The 20,685-nt window shown below is 38.3% G+C and overlaps 1 protein-coding gene across 2 annotated transcripts in view; it reads right to left on the minus strand.

Annotated features, from left to right (window-relative positions):
* The window catches only part of LOC124133836 (glucose-6-phosphate 1-dehydrogenase-like), a 59,849-nt gene extending 40,132 nt beyond the window's left edge, over positions 1-19,717 (minus strand). Inside the window, exons 1-5 of one of the 2 annotated variants that reach the window (XM_046498400.2) lie at positions 19,562-19,717; positions 7,956-7,993; positions 7,396-7,504; positions 6,358-6,566; positions 3,283-3,444 (exon numbers count right to left, since the gene is read on the minus strand). In XM_046498400.2, coding sequence (XP_046354356.1) covers positions 3,283-3,444; positions 6,358-6,566; positions 7,396-7,504; positions 7,956-7,993; positions 19,562-19,660 — 617 coding nt within the window. In that variant the 5' untranslated portion in view covers positions 19,661-19,717. The remainder of the gene's footprint in view (positions 1-3,282; positions 3,445-6,357; positions 6,567-7,395; positions 7,505-7,955; positions 7,994-19,561) is intronic. The other variant, XM_046498401.2, reaches the window with a different exon arrangement.
* Between the last annotated feature and the right edge of the window lie 968 nt (positions 19,718-20,685).

Below are 20,685 nucleotides of genomic sequence, written 5' to 3' on the forward strand. Positions count from 1 at the left end.
GTGAGCTAAAAGGTCCTATAAATGTCGTGTCAAACTGTTCTATGTGGGCCAGCATAAATCCCCATTAGTCACCCCCGCCCCCACGTCTCTAAAACCCCACCTCAACCTCATGTTTTTGTCCTGTTCAGTTTTGGGTAAAATGGGCCAACACCACTGATGCATGCACATAAACTTTATTTGAGAGAAATGACAGGTAAAAATCTTCCCATTATAACTTCTGAGAAATAATGGAGAAATAATGGAAAAATAATGACAAGGACTATTGTATAATTTTACAAAGTATTTCTTGAGACTGACTTTCTAATCCACTGATGACACTGATTGGCTGACATCGGCAGTTTTGCAGACATAAAATTATGACGACCTGGTAATGTCCATCTAAACGTTTGTCTTTCAAGCAGGAGTGGGTGGTGTGAAAAGGGTAATGAATGTCACACTGTGTGGATGGGAGAGTGACTGAATACCTTCTTAAGTGTTAACTTGAACTACAAAGAGTATTCCTGTGTTCATAAATGGTGGAGGCATCTCATGAAGCCACCCATGACTGTTTCTATTATGAAGGTAATTTACTGTTAAAGCATACCACAACTTTGTGTGGCATAGAGCCTTGGCTGAGATGAGGTGTGTGTGTGTGTGTGTGTGTGTGTGTGTGTGTGTGTGTGTGTGTGTGTGTGTGGTGTGTGGTGTGTGTGTGTGTGTGTGTGTGTGTGTGTGTGTGTGTGTGTTAGAAACTAACAGTATTTGTCCACTAGTCCTTATAATGATAACATATAGCAAACCCCTGGCGGACGTTTTACCACAAGACCACGGAGGTGGTCTTGGGTGAGAGGAAAGTACAGACAACCCTTCATGCTCTTTAATGCTGTTAGTGAGTGAGGTGGGTTTAACGCCGCTTTTAACAGTATTCCAGTTATATCACAGCGTGTCAGCTTAATGTGGGAGGAAAGCCCAAAGTGATGCAGGTCTCAGATGTTTACCACTTTGGTGAAACCTTCCTACAACAACAAACCTAGAAACATAATTAGTGGAACGGGGATTCGATCCCATAATCATAGGTTTCTGGAGTGTCCAAGGAAAGTGGGGGTGTGGAGGTGTGGGGGGGGTCGGTTGTCGGTGGGGGTCGGTTGTCGGTCTGTGTCTGAGTACGTGTGTCTGTGACATTACTGTGAGCATGTAACACCAGACATACCATATCAACAAATCGCAAGTTAAAACCTGTTATCACACTATCTGGTCATAAATGGTAATAGGAGTCCAAACTAGATGCTATCCCTGTAACAAAATTTAGAAATGTTAAGAATTCAAAAGCACCTGGCTCTGTTTTAAACTTCAGTGACATTAGCTTGTGGATTATTCTTGTGGACCAGAATTTTAGAAAATTAGAATAATTTCTAACACTGCTCAGTAGTAATTTTTAGGTGTCCAAGGCTTGAACATGGGTGTCAAGGCTTGTGACATGTGGCACCTGACTTGATTTCCAAGGACTATCTTGAGGTAATATCCTTGCACGTGCACGAATATTTTTTATTTGCACTTGTCAATGAATACACAATGCCATTTAGTAAGTGGTCAAATGTAACAAATGTTATATCTGGGATAACACTTTCATAGTAAAGTACGGGACTCGACCCAAAAATGTTCAAGAATCTGTACTTTACTAAGAAAGTGTTATCCCAAATATAACATTTGTTTACACTTGTCGTCAAGAATGATCTACTACAGTGTTGCAATCTACCTAATGTCAAAAGGGGTGGGAACAACTTAAAGCCTGCAGTAAATTTCAAGGCCTACAGTCACAAACATCATTTTTATGACTAAAATAAACCATTATCCAGTACATAAGTTTCCATTCTACTACAATAAGTACTCTGGACCAATTCGCCAGCAACAAAGATACGGTGGGGAATGGGTCTAGGGTACATATGATACTAAAATGGAAATGTTAAACACAGGAAAAAATTGAGGACACAAATTACGAGACTGAGCACATTTCTAGTTTTTTAAACAGAAAGCTGATGCTTGTCATGACATTTGTCCTGACTGCACTGACATTTTCCGGGCATATCCAAAAGATCAAGGACAAAAATATCTAAACAAAATATTGCAATGAAAAGACTTTGTGAAAAGTGGAACTATGTACCCACTCCCCCCCACCCCCCCCCCCCCGACTCTAGTAAGATTCTGTATGGTCTGGTAAGCTCAGCTAATAAAAGTGATGTGATATCACTTAAGTGTAGAAAAAGAATTATCCAAAGAGGCAAGTTCGGGCTATTAGAATCAAATGTTATCGTCACACACTGTTAAACTGTAATCTGTCCCGATTTAACCTTACCCACAACACTGTTTCTGGCAGTGGAAAGCCAGTCTCTAGTTCAGCAGCCAAGAAGTCTTTATGATTATTAATTATGTTAAGCCAGAGACTGACCCAAAAGGCCCTGTACATTTTACTCAGTCCTTATGTGAAAAAATCTTTTAGCACAATTTCAATTCATTACAATGTTGTATCAGAACCTTTGGTGGTATACACAAAGCACTGATTATTTGTCAGTGATAGTGTCTGATTTTCTCTCCATATAGATTTTCTCTCCTTCCAAATCCAGAGTAACGATAAGCTGTGTATTTGTGTAAAACACACCCCAAAATATTCAAAACCCTATTACTTTCAATTAACTTGCATACAGAAATGCATGCATTAAATGGAAAACTCAATTGTTCGAAAACAGCACGCATAAATACCCAATGAAGCTTTTTCAGCATGCATACAACGGAACTAATTTCCGAAACACAATTATGAGCTAATTTAGTTTCCGAGTCAAGCCTATAGTTAGAACGGTTATATACATCTAAAACATTATTTCAAATTTTTTTTAAATCTCAAAATGCTTACCATTTTGTGAAAAAACCCAAAGAGTGATGAATAGATGAGTGAATAGATGAATAGATAAATAGATATTGGTTACACAATGACAAATGTAATAACCCAGTTAAAATAGACACCTTCGAGTAAAAACTCTATTGCTCAAAAAGTTATCTGGAGCTCTGTAGATCCCGAGAGTGGCCTCTGTCACCTTACCCTGTGAACTGTGAACTTTGAACTTTGAGTTGATTCAATTAATATCACCCACAAACAGAACAAGGAGGCTGTCAAGTTAGTGGCCACCACAATCGCGACGATAATGACTCTCATCCCACGTTTTCTGTGTCACAAACTCCTTCATGGAACTTTACGCACGTAAGAGTTTCCGACCCAGCAAAGTTTTAGTAGAGATAAAAATGTCTCACCTGAGAACCATGAGATTCTGCACCATCTCCTTGCCAAGATAGTGATCAATTCGGTACAGCTCCTCCTCATTAAACAGGGCGGACAGATGGGCTGACAAACGATTGGACGACTCCAGATCATGTCCAAACGGCTTCTCTACGATGATACGTGTCCATTTGTCTCTGCAAGTGTTAATTTTAATATAATCCTAAGGAATTTGTCATTTGTCTTGCCAGCAATCACAGACAGATATTCCACAATCATGACATTGTACCCTCAAGTTTGACCTAACAATGTTATACATTAAACTATTGTCATTCACAAGAAAGATTACAGATTTCCCAAGGTTCACGCAAACTGAAAATAATTTCACAAGGGACAGAAATATGATAAACTTGATATCTAACAGAAGATGAGTGTAATATTCTTCTTATTACCACAGACGCGATTTGAAGAGGAATCAACAAAAACGGTTTTTGAACTCATTTTACAGTGACCGAGAAAGGTCGAGGTTACAAAGCTCATTGACCTAACCACAGCAGAGGTTATTGATGCCATGTTGCTGTAAAAAAATAGTTTGTGTTTCTTTTGTTCTTCCACGGAAGGTAAACAACAAACTTCTATATTCTGGCAAATTGAAAGGCTGTATTAGAAGTCTAACAATGTTGATGTCAAACAGCACTGGTTCTCTTAGGTTGTTGGTTGGTTGTTTGGTTTGTTGTTTAACGCCGCACTCAGCAATATTCCAGCTATATGATGGCAGTCTGTAAATAATCGAGTCTGGACCAGACAATCCAGTGATTGATATCATGAGCATCGATCCACGCAATTGGGATCGATGACATGCATCAATCAAGTCAGCGAGCCTGACCACCCGATCCAATTAGTCGCCTTTTACGACAAGTATAGTCACCTTTTACGGCAAGCATGGGTTGCTGAAGACCTATTCTACCCCGGATCTTCACATTTTATATTAAAAAAATACTCTAATGATTATAATGAAACAGAAATTAACAACTTTACTGGTCGATTCTCTTAGGGGTGAAACAATACAGCAAGGTCAAGTTACGAGGAACTCAACACATAGGTCATGATACGATACATATTGCAATACACATCTTTACATAAAATCGCTTGGAAACTTCTTGGCTATAAATATTTCAGAGGTAGCTCAAATGCAAAAGCAAAAGTAGACACAAGTTCGTAGTATCTATTTATCGTGGTTAACTTAAACGCTAATTTCAACACGTTTTACGATATTTGACTTAAAAACGCTGCAGGTCATTAAACGAGTAGTACGTAATTAATTTTAGCAAATGTATCATCTTGTATCGATACAGAAATATATGTATCGTGTATAGTATTGTTGCATAAAAAGTCACGATGCACTGATGTATCGTTTCACCCCTAGTTCCTCTTAGCTTCTGTACAGCACATTTAATGGAAGAACTCGCCTACTTTGCAGATTTGTGATTTGCAATTTGCAACTTGTCAGCTGAGAGAAATTACACCAACAGTGTGGTTCGATACAACATGTACAAAATTCTTTGAAAATACCTAAATGTCAAACATTGGACAAACAGGTGAGGTGAAATGGGGTTTAACATCGCGTCCAAGATTATTGCACTTATATAGCAACGTGCATGCAGGTGTGTGCGTGTGTGTGTGGCTGCTTGTACTAGACCGGACTGATGCCGATTTATAGTGCTAGCTCACTGAGATACCATGCCGCAGTTTAACATGAATACCCCACTCAGACACAGTATACTGACTCCGAGCCGACCAGTCCTTGTTTTAGCCCCTTAATGCCAAGCGCCAGACAGGGTAACAACAAGTACCATCTTTTAACTTCTTTTGGTATCACGCGGCCGGGGATTGAACCCCGGACCTTCCGCTCTCCGGGCGGACGCTTTACCACTAGACCACGGAGACTGTCAGATTTGTGATTTGCAATTTGCAGTTTGTCAGTTGAGAGAAATTACACCAACAGTGTGGCTCGATACAACATGTACAAAATTCTTTGAAAATACCTAACTGTCAAACATTGGACAAACAAACTATCAGCTGCATGAGCATGTGATGAGAAAATGTAACAGTTTGAATAAGATATTGTTCTTCTAAACTCTTTCGTTTTCTTTAATAAATACCAAAAGGAACATCAATTCAGTCACTCTGTGACAGAATTGGTAGCATCTAAAAAACACAAACATGGTTTTATCATGATTGAAATATGAAGAACAAGGTCAAAAGTGAGCAAGGCTCACTAATACCCCCAACCCGCCTAGTGTGTCAGTAGTTTCAAATTAAATAATGGATAGGGTTAGGGTTTGAAAAATTCATAAAACAATGGAAAATTAATAAAAACATTTTTTTTTCTTTTGACTGCACCCCTCCATATGACACAGATTATATGTACTAAGTTTGAGATGAATCCACTGAATGGTTTAAGAGAACCTTTTAGGTCGGGGGTATAATAAACATATGTAGCGAAGGTAGTCCAAAAATGATCAACTTCTACAAGCAGCAACTGAAAAGTGACTTGTGCACACTGTGCAACTATAAGTAATATATGTACTAAGGCTGTAATGAATACACTATGAAGCGAATACGATTCATATCACAAATATAGGGTAATGAATACGAATATTAATTCGCGAATACAATACCAAATCAGCAGTTGATGTATTATTTGTTATATTCAGTGAATTAAAAGCAACATAATATTTTTTACATGGTTTGTTAATTATTAATATATTTATACATTTATATACAGCACTTATCCAGGTACTAGTATCTGCTCAAATGCGACAATGACCAGTGACATTACTGTCAAATTAAACATAAGACTAAGAGTGTTGCCTTTGAAGAAATCTATGCATATTATATGTTCTTATGGGTATTTTTAGGTGCAGGGTATGTAAATGCACATGATTGCATATTAATAAATATTCGATTCTAGTGGCCATGATTAACGAATTCAATTCATGAAAGGATACGGTTCGATTCACTGAATACATGGGTGAATCGTAACAGCCCTAATATGTACACCAATGTTTTGACCCTTGTGTAATAAATATAAAAATATAAATACCTACTTTTTTGACATGCAGACAGCCTTGATGTTGAGGGTTACCTTCTCGAAGACTGAGGGTGGCAGAGCCAGATAGAAGAGCCTGTTGGGGTCGCCCTTCTGCTCGATGGCCTTGTTCAGTCTGGAGAAGTCTCCTGTTTGGTCGTAGCTCCCGGCCACGTACTGATGCAGTTTGAAAAACTCATCCACCTTCTTTTCTTCCCCGTTCTTCACCTGGAGGTCAATTAGGAGAGTGAGAAAATGTTTTTCCCCATTGATCTGAGCAATATGCAAGTGAGTGAGTGAATGAGTGAGTGAGGTGAAATGGGGTTTAACGTTGCGTCCAAGATTATTGCACTTATATAGCGACGTGCATGTACGTGTATGTGTTTGTGTGGTTGCTTGTACTAGTCCGGCGTGATGCCGATTTATAGTGCTAGCTCACTGAGATACCATGCCGCAGTTTAATATGAATACCCCACTCAGTCACAGTATACTGACTCCGAGCCGACCAGTCCTTGTTTTAGCCCCTTAATGCCAGATAGGGTAACAAGAAGTACCATCTTTTAACGTCTTTTGGTATGACGGGGCCGGGGATCGAACCCCGGACCTTCTGCTCTCTGGGCAGATGCTCTACCACTAGAACACGGAGGCAGTCGAGTGAGTGAGTGAGTGAGTGAGTGAGTGAGTGAGTGAGTGAGTGAGTGAGTGAGTGAGTGAGTGAGTGAGTGAGTGAGTGAGTGAGTGAGTGAGTGAGTGAGTGAGTGAGTGACATTACGTATCTTGCCATTCTGGTCTTCATACACAAGATCAGTAGAAAGTAGTATAGTACCGGACCCCTCAGTATTTCTTAACACTGGTAGTGTCTAAAAATCAATATCGATAGCAAGATCCATAATTTAGCATACATGTTTATTTTTTTCTATGCCACCATCAGCAATTTTCCAGCAACATCACAGGTGATCCTAAACATTGAAGTCTAGCTGGACAAACCAGTGTTGATGTTTTGTGCCATGGGTACGATGGCATGCATAGTGTGCATGTATAATTGCTTCAAGCTTACCTTCATGTGTGGAAGACATTGCTTCTTGACATCCTCTACAGTAAGTTTGCTTCTTGCATAGCCGATGAAGTAAGTCTTTGGAGGAAGGAGTCCATCTTTGAAAAGCCACCTAAAGAGATATGTTCACGGTCATGTTTGTAACTTGGCATTTGCGTTCAGCAATGTTCAGGATTATAATGATTTTTAAGGAATCATTTTATAAGATTTGGTTTGGGTTTAATTCCAATATTATTGGCAATATTCCAGCTATATGACGGCAGTCTGTAAATAATCGAGTCTGGACCAGACAATCCATTGATTGATATAATGAGCATTGATCCACACAATTGGGATCGATGACATGAATCAACCAAGCCAGCGAGCCTGACCACCCGATCCCATTAGTCGCCTCTTACGACAAGCATAGTCGCCTTTTACGGCAAGCATGGGTTGCTGAAGACCTATTCTACCCCGGATCTTCACATTTTATATTAAAAAAGTACTCTAATGGTTATAATGAAACAGAAATTAACAACTTTACTGAAAAAGATTGCTATTTTACGAAGATTTCTCATTCTTACCATAATGTCGGGTAAATTTTCTTCTTTGCCAGATCTCCCTGAAACAAAAAAGATGATTCTTGTTTTAACCAATGTGTGGCCATGGTGGCATACACAGTGAAAGAAGAGATGATATAACAGCTCCAGCTCACCACCTGTTTACTCAAATGTTATCATTCACATTCACATTAGCATGATTAGGTCATGATTGTTTTGGGGGGTATTCAAAATATTTTCACTCTATATGTCAGTCTATAAGGTATTTTTAAACCAAAGAGAAGGCCTTTTTTAAAGATTAAAATTCTGCTTAAAATGATGTTTCAGCTTAAGCCGTCTCTACATTTGCATCTGTTCATATGCTGCCAATTCTGTCACATGTCGCATACGTTCTCAACAGCTATATATATATATGTCTATGTTAATCAGTGGGACGTAGCACAAGTGTGCATTATTCATTGCAGTATAATTCATGTATATATTATGCCTGACTTCGATCAGCAAAGAAATACAGGTTCACAGCCTGAAAGCCTTCATTGGGTAATACTGCAGTGTTCTTTTCATTGTAACACTAATATTTTAGATTTCAAAATAACTCAAAATTAATTGGGTTATCATAGGGCAAATTATTTTGCTTATTTTACCCCAAAGCACGGCATATCTGGTGCTGTGGTGTAACCGTTCCTCAGTTATTGCTACCAATGACTGTCCAAAATACAGACTGTCACGCCCTAAAAGTCACATGCACAAAATTTGTTATCTGAAAATTATTTACTTCAAACAGTTATATACAATAGCAGTTGTTCCCTAAATATTTTACAAACAGATACACATTAATATGCTGAAGTTATTAATTATTTCATTTTCTTTTTTGTATTAATAACTGAACAGTCTGATGCTTGTGATGAAACCTCAATATCTGACCAGAAATGATAGTCTCAATGCATTAGCTGAATATGGTATTCAATACACGACTATCAATTATGTGCTCATCAAGGCAGGGTGATTTAACTGATTACTCGGAGATCTCTCCACGCCACTGTCTTAACAAGGCGCCGTCGGTCAGGAATAAATTATTTAATTTTCATTCCATCAGTCCATGCAGACATTACCTACACACAAGAAAGATTGCTATGTTTCTGCAGGGGTAGAAACTAACATTGTTATACCACTAGTGCTTATAATGATAACAAGTAGCAAAAGCCTTATCAAGGGCAAATTTCTACTAGTCATGATACCTTAACCATTGGGCAGTTTGGCAAGGACTACAGGACTAGTGCCAGTTTCTAATGCTGTTCCTCCCTTCTTTCTTTATTTGATGAAAAACACCATGTCAGCTGTACATATAAAGTTCATGCATGTAAAACACATCCTTCAACAGTTAATGCAGGGCTCCAGATAAAGGCTGTGTCGGCGTATGTACAGACAAAAAAAAGCACAACACGGTGGGTGATAATTTAAAAAACGTATCAGATACGCATCACAGCATACATGTACCGTCTAACATTCATCTATAGAAGTATTTTCCCCAAATTATATTCTGATGTCAAGCATGATATTATCTTGGGTATAAAGCACACTTAATTTGCCTAAAGACAGCTTTATAAAGGGGGTGCACATTATACATCCCATAATGAGTTCTGATGGATTTTTTGCCCAATGCAAAGATATTACCGTGAGCATGTAACACCGGAAATACCATGTCAACAAATCTGTACTGAAGTACGCACATTAAACATGATACTGGTAGGAATGTTTAAGTTTAGATAAAAAAGGTAACAAATTTAGGTGATTCATTAACCAATCAAAACTCAACTAATCGTTTAAGGTGTTGCCAAGAGTAATTATTCTATTTGTGGATAAACTTTATTGCTCCACAGTAATTTTTGTGATGAAGGCAAGGGGCACGAGAAATAGGCTTAACACATGGGGAATCAAACCTGGGTCTTAAGCATGACAAGCGAGAGCTTTAACCACTAGGCTACCTGACCACAGCCACAAGAACAGTACTCCTGGCCTCGATAAATTGTCTGATTTGGGATAGTACCAGGTAAATGGGAAGATGGTAAAAAATCAAAAAATCTTCCCAACACAAAACACACGGTTGCAATTTATTGTTTAACTAAACACATGTTAAAAGAAATTTAACTGCTCTTGCCTTCATATCCTACCCTCTTATTAATCCAAACACATTAATAAAGTCAATACCACAAGCATCAGTAAATATCAAAGCGTAACTTTCTCGTAAAGGTTCGCTAGGTGAGGATTATCAAGATAAATCAATCCTAAAAGCTAAGAATCCCTTACCAACATCAATTACTGCAGGCAGATTCGATTTACACGACCAGCACTGAGGGGGATATGATCATGAAAGACTAATAGAATTCACCATGGTTTCAGGATGCAAAGATATTGATCGAAGGTCTTCATTTGACATAAACTAATTCCCTGCTAATCAAGTATTGCTGAGGCATAGGTCAGGTCTTTCTCTGGCCAGCTGTTTGACAGTTTGCCCACTCTCTGGTCAGACAAATCTCATCGTGAAATATCTGTGTTATTACCAAGCTTGGCTTCCATGATAATCTGTTAAGAAAGGACGACTGCTTGAGTAATGGAAAATGTTTGGGACATGAGAACATGGGTTCACGTTGTGCCTGTAAATTAGTTTATACATCTGCAGCCATTCCATCGGAAGTATCCATCATGTCTTCTTTACAAAGGGGTTGAAAATCCATCATATCATCAGCGGTAGGGGGGCACGGCCGGCCCAGTCCTCTAAGGCGCCGCGATTGGCTGTGCAGAGTTGCGTCCCTTGGGCGCGCCAGAAACCTATGATTGTGGGTTCGAATCCCGGTTTGCCCCGATTATGTTTCTAGGTTTGTCAGCACCATACCCATGCTCGTGGGTTTCACCGAAGTGGTAAACGTCTTGAGACCTGCATCACTTCGGGCTTTCCTCCCACATTAAGCTAACACGAGGCGATATAACTGGAATACTGTTAAAAGCGGCGTTAAACAAAACTCACTCACTCACTCACTCACTCACTCACTCACTCATCAATGGTAGAAACTAACATTTTCGTCCGCCAGTCCTTACGATGTTAACATACAGCAAAACACTTAAAAATGGTAAATTTCTACCAGTTCTTATGATACCTTAACTATTGGGCAGCTTGGCAAGGACTACAGGACTAGTGCTAATTTCTAACGCTGATCATTTGTGTAACAAATTATTATCAAAATATTCAGACACTGACTTCACTACTTTGTTGAATGTGTCAGCTTTCCTGTCCTTTCATGCACAGTTTATGATGATAATGCTGAGTCATCAATTGTCAATGATGCCAATTTTAGCATTGTAGTGAGTGAGGTTTAACACCACTTTTAACAGTATTCCAGTTATATCACGGTGTGTCAGCTTAATGTGGGAGGAAAGCCCGAAGTGATGCAGCTCTTAGACGTTTACCACCTCGGTGATAATAATCGGGGCGAAGGTTTCTGGTGTGCCCAAGGGACGCAACTCTGTACAGCGAATCACGGCACCTTAGACGACTGGGCCACCCGTGCTCCCCTTAGCATTGGAGAATAACATAGTTATGTGTTTTTCACACATGCTAAAATTAACTTCAAGAAATTATGGAGACAAATGTTGAATGAATGATGATAAATACAGCTGATATCTTAGACATGTTAGACATGTTTGAAAAATATTAAAACAATAATGTTTTAAAAGTAGAGTAAGTCTCCCCTTTCAGCATAATGCACAGCGAATCGCGGCGCTTTAGACGACTGGGCCACCCGTGCCCCCTGAAATGCTGTAGACTGACAGACAAGCTACTTTACCACAGACGGGCTTTGATTGCATTAATATCCTCTGTGCATAGAAACATGTCATATCGGAGACTCGGAGTGAGGCCAACCTGTTTTGAGTGACATGGCAATGATGGAGTGTTTGATGTAACATCTGCTGGCTTTAATAATATAACAAGTATGGAGCTGCAAATGTTGGCCAAAAAAAATTTGAAGGAGCACATTCAAACATTTTAGTTAGTTTCCTAATAGAAAATTTAATCACAGCAGCTCTGGAGCTTGATGCTATTTGTTGTCCTCCAGCTGAGGCGTTCATTCTGACAACAATGAATAAGTCATTGACAAACAAGGATCAAAATCTGGGAAAATCTAAGAGAGACTGAGTTGGGTTAACGCTGCTTTGAACAGTGTTCCAGTTATATCACGTCGTGTCAGCTTAAGGCTTAAAAAAATAGAAGAATTGGTTCCCAGGCAATGACTTTTGAAAACATAGTGCAGGCGGGCAGTGTTTTTGTTTTTTGTTTTGTATGTAACCAAATAAACAGTTGCATACCATCAACATGTGAAGAGGCTCTCTACATAAACAAGCATACAAACTCCTGTTGCGGCCATTACCGTAACACGAGATGCACAGTTAAGCAGTGTGCGTGTAAAGAAAACTACTTACTTACTTACTTTGGAGATTTAACGTGCGCTTTCCGACTGATGCGTATTTCGCACACGGGCCCGGCCAGGCCATTTAATGTGTTTCCGAAAGGGGCGAAAGTGGTCTGTGCAACCCAAGAGGGGGGTTTTAGGGGTTGCTTATATAGAATTTGGGAATTTTGAGATTTGGAATAGATGCCGATGGGATTGGGGAGGGGAACTAAGGGAGCTGGGTATGGTGGATGTTTGTTTGTTTATGTGATTTTGATTTGGTAGGTTATTGCGTTTTTAGATGCGTTTATTAGTTCCGTTTTTATTAAGAATACACCTAAGGCCTTGAAGTTTTCTAGTTTATTTTGTGGGTTTAGTATTGCTTCTAGAGTTAGAGCCTTGTTTAGATTGAGGGTGGTTTGTAATGCGGTTCGATGTGTTAGGTAGTGTGTGCAGTGGGTGAGTGCGTGTTCTGGGGTTTCTGGTTGTTTGCAGTGTGGGCAGTTACCTGTAGTGTGTTTTTTAATTTTTTTTAGGTGGTTATTTAGGTTGGTGTGTCCTGTTTGGAGTTTAGTGATTACTCTGTCAATTTTTTTGGATGGATGGAGAAGTTTTGGTTTGGTTAGTGGTTTGCTGAGCACTTTTTTGATTTGGCTATTTGAGTTTAGATATAGGTTATGCCATTTTTTGTGATTTTTTGCTTGTTTACACTTTTAATTTCTGATTTTGAGATGGGTAAGTTTAAGCTTATTTCTGGGATTTTGAGGGATAGTTTAGTTGCTTTATCGGCGTTTTCATTACCGTATATTCCTACGTGGGCGGGTATCCACAAGAAGGTTATTTGTTTGCCTGCCTTAGTTAGGTCGTTGGAGCTTTTAAGTATTTGATTTATTAATTTAGGTCGGTTTTTGGTATTTTTGTTTTGAAGGGCTTGCAGTCCACTGTAAAGAAAAGTACCTGCAAAGCTTATATATATATGCTTGTTAAGAGAAGCATGTTGTGTTTTGATTTCTATGGACAACTAGCGAAGCCTTCTCAAATGTTGTTACAACACATGATTCTGTTTGTTTACAGGAGATTGGCTTAGGACAGGATAATGAAGCCTTCTCACAAGTTATTATAAAAAGGCAGGGATATGCTTTCAGTAAACAAGTATAAAATCCCTTGATTCATTTCAGTGATTATGTCTAATTACTGAAGATTCCAGTAATTAGACATAACCACCGAGTGAATCAGTTATTAGACATAATCACTGAAATTTCCAGTTATTAGACTTAATCACTGATTATACTTGTTTCCTGTAACATATATATATATTGGATCGCACTGTTTTAAAGTACAGTAAAGTACATTTAGAACAAACACGCTTATAACGAAGTGACCAATATAACAAATATTTTTTAGTCCCTACCATTTGTTGTATAAATGCTGTATATTTGCCTATAACGAACTACAGTTATTACGAACTAAAATTAGTGGTCTTTTTGAGTTCATTATAACCGTAGTTTACTGTATTAGGATTTATTTTTTTAAATTAAAATGAAAATAAAAATGATGTTGGTGGTGCCTGAGAACCAAGATTATTGTTCTTTTTTAGGCTAATGTGGGAAGAAAGCTTGAATGTCTCATTGAATGTCTCAGAGGTTTACAACTTTGGTGAAACCCACGAGCATGGGTATGGTGCTTGAAGAACCTAGAAACATAATCTGGGCGAACCGGGAGGCAAATCTGACACTCGAACCTGTTTCTAGAAGTAATGAAGATTAAGGGAACTGAAGTGTATCTTGGAGTGCTGTGTCAAGCTAAACCAGTGTGTTTGAGGCCAGAGTTACTCACGAAGCACGTTATCACATCTCTACTTAGGAGTCATTTAATCTCGACAGTGCTGAAAAAATTCCACTCACAACATTGGTGTGTGATAAGGGAAGGATTTGTCAAGTCATTGTCTCACAGACTCTAATCACAGATTTTAAATGTCACATGTCGTCAGATTGATTAAAGTCGTATGAGCACAATAACACCACTTTTATCCAACTTTTCACTCAGTACCGGTAATTGTGTTACATCACCTAAGGCCAAATCTATCAGCTTTGTGACCCCGGATAATACTCAGAAGGAACAGAACCACTTTAGAAAAAGCAACACATTTTGAAAAGAAGTTTTTTTATATCTTTACATCAGTTCCAAGATATGTTTTTGACATGTAATAAAAAAAGGATATAAAGATTATATCTTCTAGTCTTAGTGTGCCAAAAATCATAACAGCACAAATAGGCAAAACAAGAACATTTTTTAAAAATCCATAAAAAAGGGAATCCTTTCGTCACAAATTAACTTGCTGTCACTAATAAACCACTAACACATCAACTTTTGACATGACGTCTTTATTCCACCAACAACACCTGTTAAAGTAGTGAGTGAGTGAGTGAGTATGGTTTTACGTCGCTTTTAGCAATATTCCAGCAATATCACGGCGGGGGACACCAGAAATGGGCTTCACACATTGTACCCATGTCGGGAATCAAACCCGGGTCTTCAGTGTGATGAGCGAATGCTTTAACCACTAGGCTACCCGACTGCCCCTTAAAGTAATAAGTAATTATTGCTAAAAGCAGCATCAGCAATCTTGTTAAAAGGAATTACCCAATTATATTTATTAGTTTTTGTGCATCAATTGCAAAACCTTGAAAGTAATAGCCATGTACAATTCCATTTATCATTCAAGCAAAATATGGCATATTTTCTGTTACATGCCAAGCTCCAAATCTTAACCAGTGACATTGTATGCCTCTTTCCTCCTATATATCCATACATTTGTATCCAGAAAACATCATTAATGCCATCATTTTCTCCAAATGAAAGTTAGGGAAATCTGTTTTAATCAAGCTGCTGAGTACCCTCACATGGCTTTCAACAAAACCAGAGTAGGACAGGTACTGAAGCTCACCCTTACTCAGTGACATATTATGATGGGGTGATGGTCTGCCCAATGATTTTTGTAATATCCTTTGTGATACCTTTTTTGGAATCACATATTTTTTTGTATACCTTATTCAACGTAATAAGCCCCCCGCTCTAATAAGCGCCCACGGCGATATTTACTTATATATTGGCTAGCGAACAATCCCAATTAGCACCCCTTCCGATTGATCAATGTACACAAGCTTATTTATTCGTGTATGATACGCACCCTTAATGATGAGCAATTAAATTGTCGAAAACATATCTATCGTGTATAATATTTTTCTTTTATATCATTTCAGGCGGTCAGCATTAACCACAAAATTTACAATCTTTCAACTCTCACCAAAATTATATTCTAATAAGAGCCCCCTATTTCTAGTTTTGAGAGCCCCCTGGGCGCTTATATTGAATACGGTATGCTGACAAAAAAGTAATGACTACTCAGTCACATTCCACTGATATCTGTGACTGCAGTCAGATTCATGTAAACACACACTAAACACTGCTGCTAAAAACTATTTTACTGTAATCTTAGTAATAGTAAGAGTCCAAAGCATTATATGGAAAAAAGGTATATTCCATATCATATGTGTTAAATTGATGCCCTAATGATTGATAAAAATCTGATTTGAAAACTGCATTGATCTAAACAAGCTGTAACTATACCTGTGGTAACAGAACACAGTGGTTAATGGGTCCATACAATTACACCCATACCAGGGACCAGATGCAACACATGAACTTCAAATGAATGCATGGAAATTCTAATAATGTGTTAACAAAAGAAACATTTTAACCTACTTGAACAGAAACAAGCCACTTCAACCAGATGTAACACATTTGTTTGGGAAAATGTCAAAACTAAATGCATAGCCAAAATAGAAACAGTAAATGTCAGTAAGGGAAATATTAATTTATGCAACTTTTACAAAAGCAATTCAAACTGCAGCAATAAATATGGTTGATTGGTTTGTTGTTTAATGCCACACTCAGCAATATTCCAGCTATATGACGGCGGTCTGTAAATAATCGAGTCTGGACCAGACAATCCAGTGATTAATATCATGAGCATCGACCCACGCAATTGGGACAGATGACATGCATCAACCAAGTCAGCGAGGCTGACTACCCGATCCCGTTAGTCGCCTTTTAGGACAAGCATAGTCACCTTTTATGGTAAGCATGGGTTGCTGAAGACCTATTCTACCCCGGAATCTTCACGAGTCATCATCAACTGGTTGGACGAATGCCATGAACCCTTTCAGAATATTCAGATGTTTCAATGATGGCTGATGGATAAAAAACAAAACTTGCATGAGAAACCAAATTACAAGAATCAACTGAACCAGGGTTAGAAATTTACACTAGCCCGCTAGCCTGGGGCTAGTAGAAATTCCTTTGGGCTAATGCAAATTTTCCAGTTTCCCCATTGTTTTAACATTACAAGGGCATTTTATCCTTACTTGGGCTGGTAAAGCTTTTCAGTTTAGTTCTAACCCTGTGAACCCACAGTATCTAGCTTTTACCATGTGAACACTGACAGCTCCAGCTCAAGCAGATTAAAAAACTGGCAAATCCACCGATTTATCCAGATCTGCTCTGATGTCAGCCAAAAATCACATACCGGGTATTTGATTAAGGAATCTGCCAAGTCATGTTATTACAGTAATATCATCAATAAACAGAGGTGACTTGCATTTCACAGATAACAGGACCAATAAACAAGAACACGTTTGCATTGATTGAAATATCAATATACTCCTGAATTTAAGACTATATTTAGCCTTTTTTAAATCAAATTTCTGAACAAATTATGTTTCTTTGCTACATCTGCAAAGGGCAAATAGTAAAGGATCCTAGAAAAGTCCCTTGATTATTTACATAGTTTTCACGAAATGTCAGGACGTATAATCATGATGACATATACATTTCTGAACACCTACCTGAATTACCAAAAAACTGATCATATAGGACACTTGGAAGTAAAACCCACTGCACTATCAGCACATAATGCTTTGTCATGCTTCATCAGCATTACAGTCAGAATCAGACTGCAGTGGTTACTAAGTAACTACTGTAAACGTTCCAAACAGTCTGCTCATCACCGATGATTCATTGCAGAAATCTTTTAAAAGAATTGTGCATACCGTATTCGACGTAATAAGCGCCCAGGGCGCTCTCAAAATTAGAAATAGAGGGCTATTTTAAAAATATAATTTAGGTGAAAAAAGATCGTAAATTTCATGGTTTATGCTAACAGCCTGAAATGAAACAAAAGAAAAGTCATTTTCCAAAAATTAATTGCCTATAATTAAGGGTGCATATAACACACAAGTGTTCTTATACACGAATAAATAAGTCTTGTGTACATTGATCAACCGGAAGGGGTGCTAATTGGGATTGTTCACGAGCTAATATATTGGCAAATATCGCTGTGGGCGCTTATCGGAGCGGGGCGCGTATTACGTCAAATACGGTATATTCAATCTGTCAATAATTTTTTTCTCTGTCAAAAGTGGTAATAAGATAGTTAACCAATGCGAATAATTAATTTTCACTTTTGTAAATGGTATGTCTTAGCATTCCTATCAATTTTGAGTAAGATGTAAATAGGAAAGCAATGAAATATTAAATATATTGAACTACAAATCTGATTTGAATAATGACATTCTTTGATTTCTGTCATAATCCTTTCTGTACAAACGGTTAAAAGGTGAGCATGGCGTAAATATTATTTCAGTTAGATTAGATGTGATATGGTTACTTGGAAAATCATCATTTTACATGAAATTTAATAAGAAATCGACCTGAAGCATAGTATGCATGGTATCCATGGTATCACTTATCAAACTAAATTCAATACATCTGTAACAGCTGCAGCAGCCAAACACCATTTCCACTCCATTAAATGTTCAAATCCATTAAGCAAGTTCAAAGTTAATGAAAACAGAATATTAAACTATTTCAAAGTTATATAACCTTAATATTACAAGTTTTACAAGCTCCTAGATTCAAATTCAATATAATTCTAGTACCAAACCTGAAGGACCACCCCCAACCACGATTAATTTTGATCAGTTATTACCAAATAAAAAAACAATTCATATCACCTTACAAATAATAATGTATGATGCATAAAAAATATATGGCATACCGTATTCAACATAATAAGCGCCCCGCTCTAATAAGCGCCCACGGCGATATTTGCTAATATATTGGCTAGTGAACAATCCAAATTGGCACCCCTTCCGATTGATCAATGTACACAAGACCTATTTTTTCGCGTATAATACACATTCGTGTGTTATATGCACCCTTAATTATGGGCAATTAAATTCTGGAAAAATATATATGTCGTACATAAACATTTCAGGCAGTCGGCATAAACCACGAAATTTATCTTTCAACTCTGTTTTATTTTTCACCAAAATAATATCCTGATAAGAGCCCCCTAGTTCTAATTTTGACAGCGCGGAGGGAGCTTATTACGTCGAATACGGTATGTCAAACTGTCATGAGTCTAAGGTTTTAGATTCATACTTTAGTTCCTCGCTTGTTGAGGTTCATAAAATGTGCGAGTGCAAAAAATGTTATCAAATGATAAAGTGTTTTGATACCACTGGAACTTGCCATAAAACATACTGACAAAATGTCTAAATGTTTAGCGTGCGGGCATACAATGTGTATGTTCTGCTCTGGTAATTTCCTTCCTGCTTGTGCCAGTATAACTTACATTGACAAGGGATAAATTCTCGAACTCACAATACAAGTCAAGTAAGGTTGTCTGACAGGAAGTCACCCAAAGAAATTTGTATTTAATTTTGCATGTAAATCCTGTATATTACAAGGGAAACACTTAATTTCAACGTGCTCCGAGAGATTCCCACAACCCCCTCCCCTCCTAGCGTCCCCGGTCCAGCTAACATCGTTTACCTACAGTAAGTTTACAACTAGCGTGCATTCTGGCGTGCTTGAATCAAAGTGACATTGCAGACGCCGAAGATAACCATGATTGAAATTATTCATAAATCTACTGAACGAAAGCGAACAACACTATCACCAACGCGAGAGACCCACTATTAATATTAAGCCAAGTTGTAGCCTGATATTTCGCCGAGTCATTTTCACTGACAGTTTTGTCCCTTGTGTAACTTATTTCTGTTAGACCAAGTTGTCACGCACTAAATTCCCAACATTTAGCAAACAACTGACAGTACTTACCGAGGCACCGAGAACGACAAAGACATAAGCACCGTGGCCTTCGTGTTCCAAGGAATCTCGAATGCGAGACAAAACTTCCTCTGTTGCCGGCGAATCCATGTTTGCCGTACTGTGCAGACGAACTGAGCAGGAAGTAAATCTCCCGGATGCGCCGTGCCTCTCTGCGCTTGGTCCGGCTCTTTGTATGGATCACCGTAAAGGATATAATTTTGAAAACTGTGCTCTCGTTCCAAAAAACGGCTGATATACATCGGCTGTTCAGAATTTCGACAAATCATAAGTGATAGGCTTGTAATCAGAGTCCTGTTCATGTGTCAATATGTGGGTCATTGTATGATCATACCTGACCTTGTGTTGTATCGGGGAATCTAATTAAGGAACTACAATCCGATAACCTTTTATTAATAAGAGTGACAATGCTTCCGTAAGCTTGTTTTCTTTCATGTTCCTATTACAAATATTAACGTTAACATAATTTATTTAATACAATGTAACTCGAGGTCTGCTTAGTAACGACCATATTTATATATTTTGTATTTATTGATGGAAAACTATATTTATCTGAATATAAACAGCTATGTGATTTAAAAAAAACCTATGATTGTGGGTTCGAATCCCAGTTCGCCCCGATCATGTTTCTAGGTTTGTCAGCACCATACCCGTGCTCGTGGGTTTCACCGAAGTGGCAAACGTCTGAGACCTGCATCACTTCGGGCTTTCCTTCCACATTAAGCTGACACGCCGCTATATAACTGGAATACTGTTAAAAGCGGCGTTAAACCCAACTCACTCACTCTAGCTTAGAATAGGTCTCCAGTAACCTATGCTAATAATATGTCATTGGTTCGAGACTCGAATATTACATACCGTGGTCATATAGCTGGAGTATTCTGAGTGCTTAGTTAAACATACAAAAAAGGTTGCAAATAGAATTGTTATTTCATACGCTTGTATCATTAACCCTATTGCCACGGTGCATTGTATTATTCAATCTCATATAATTTCGCCTCTGTGGTCTAGTGGATAGAGTATCTGCCCTGAGAGCAGAAGGTCGGGGGTTCCATACCCGGTCGCATCACACCAAAAGACGTTATAAGTCGGCATGGTATTTCAGTGGGCTAGCA

Source organism: Haliotis rufescens, unplaced genomic scaffold, assembly GCF_023055435.1.
Source record: "Haliotis rufescens isolate VD_foot unplaced genomic scaffold, xgHalRufe1.0.p SCAF_16, whole genome shotgun sequence".
In the NCBI taxonomy this organism is placed as follows: Eukaryota; Metazoa; Mollusca; class Gastropoda; order Lepetellida; family Haliotidae; genus Haliotis; species Haliotis rufescens.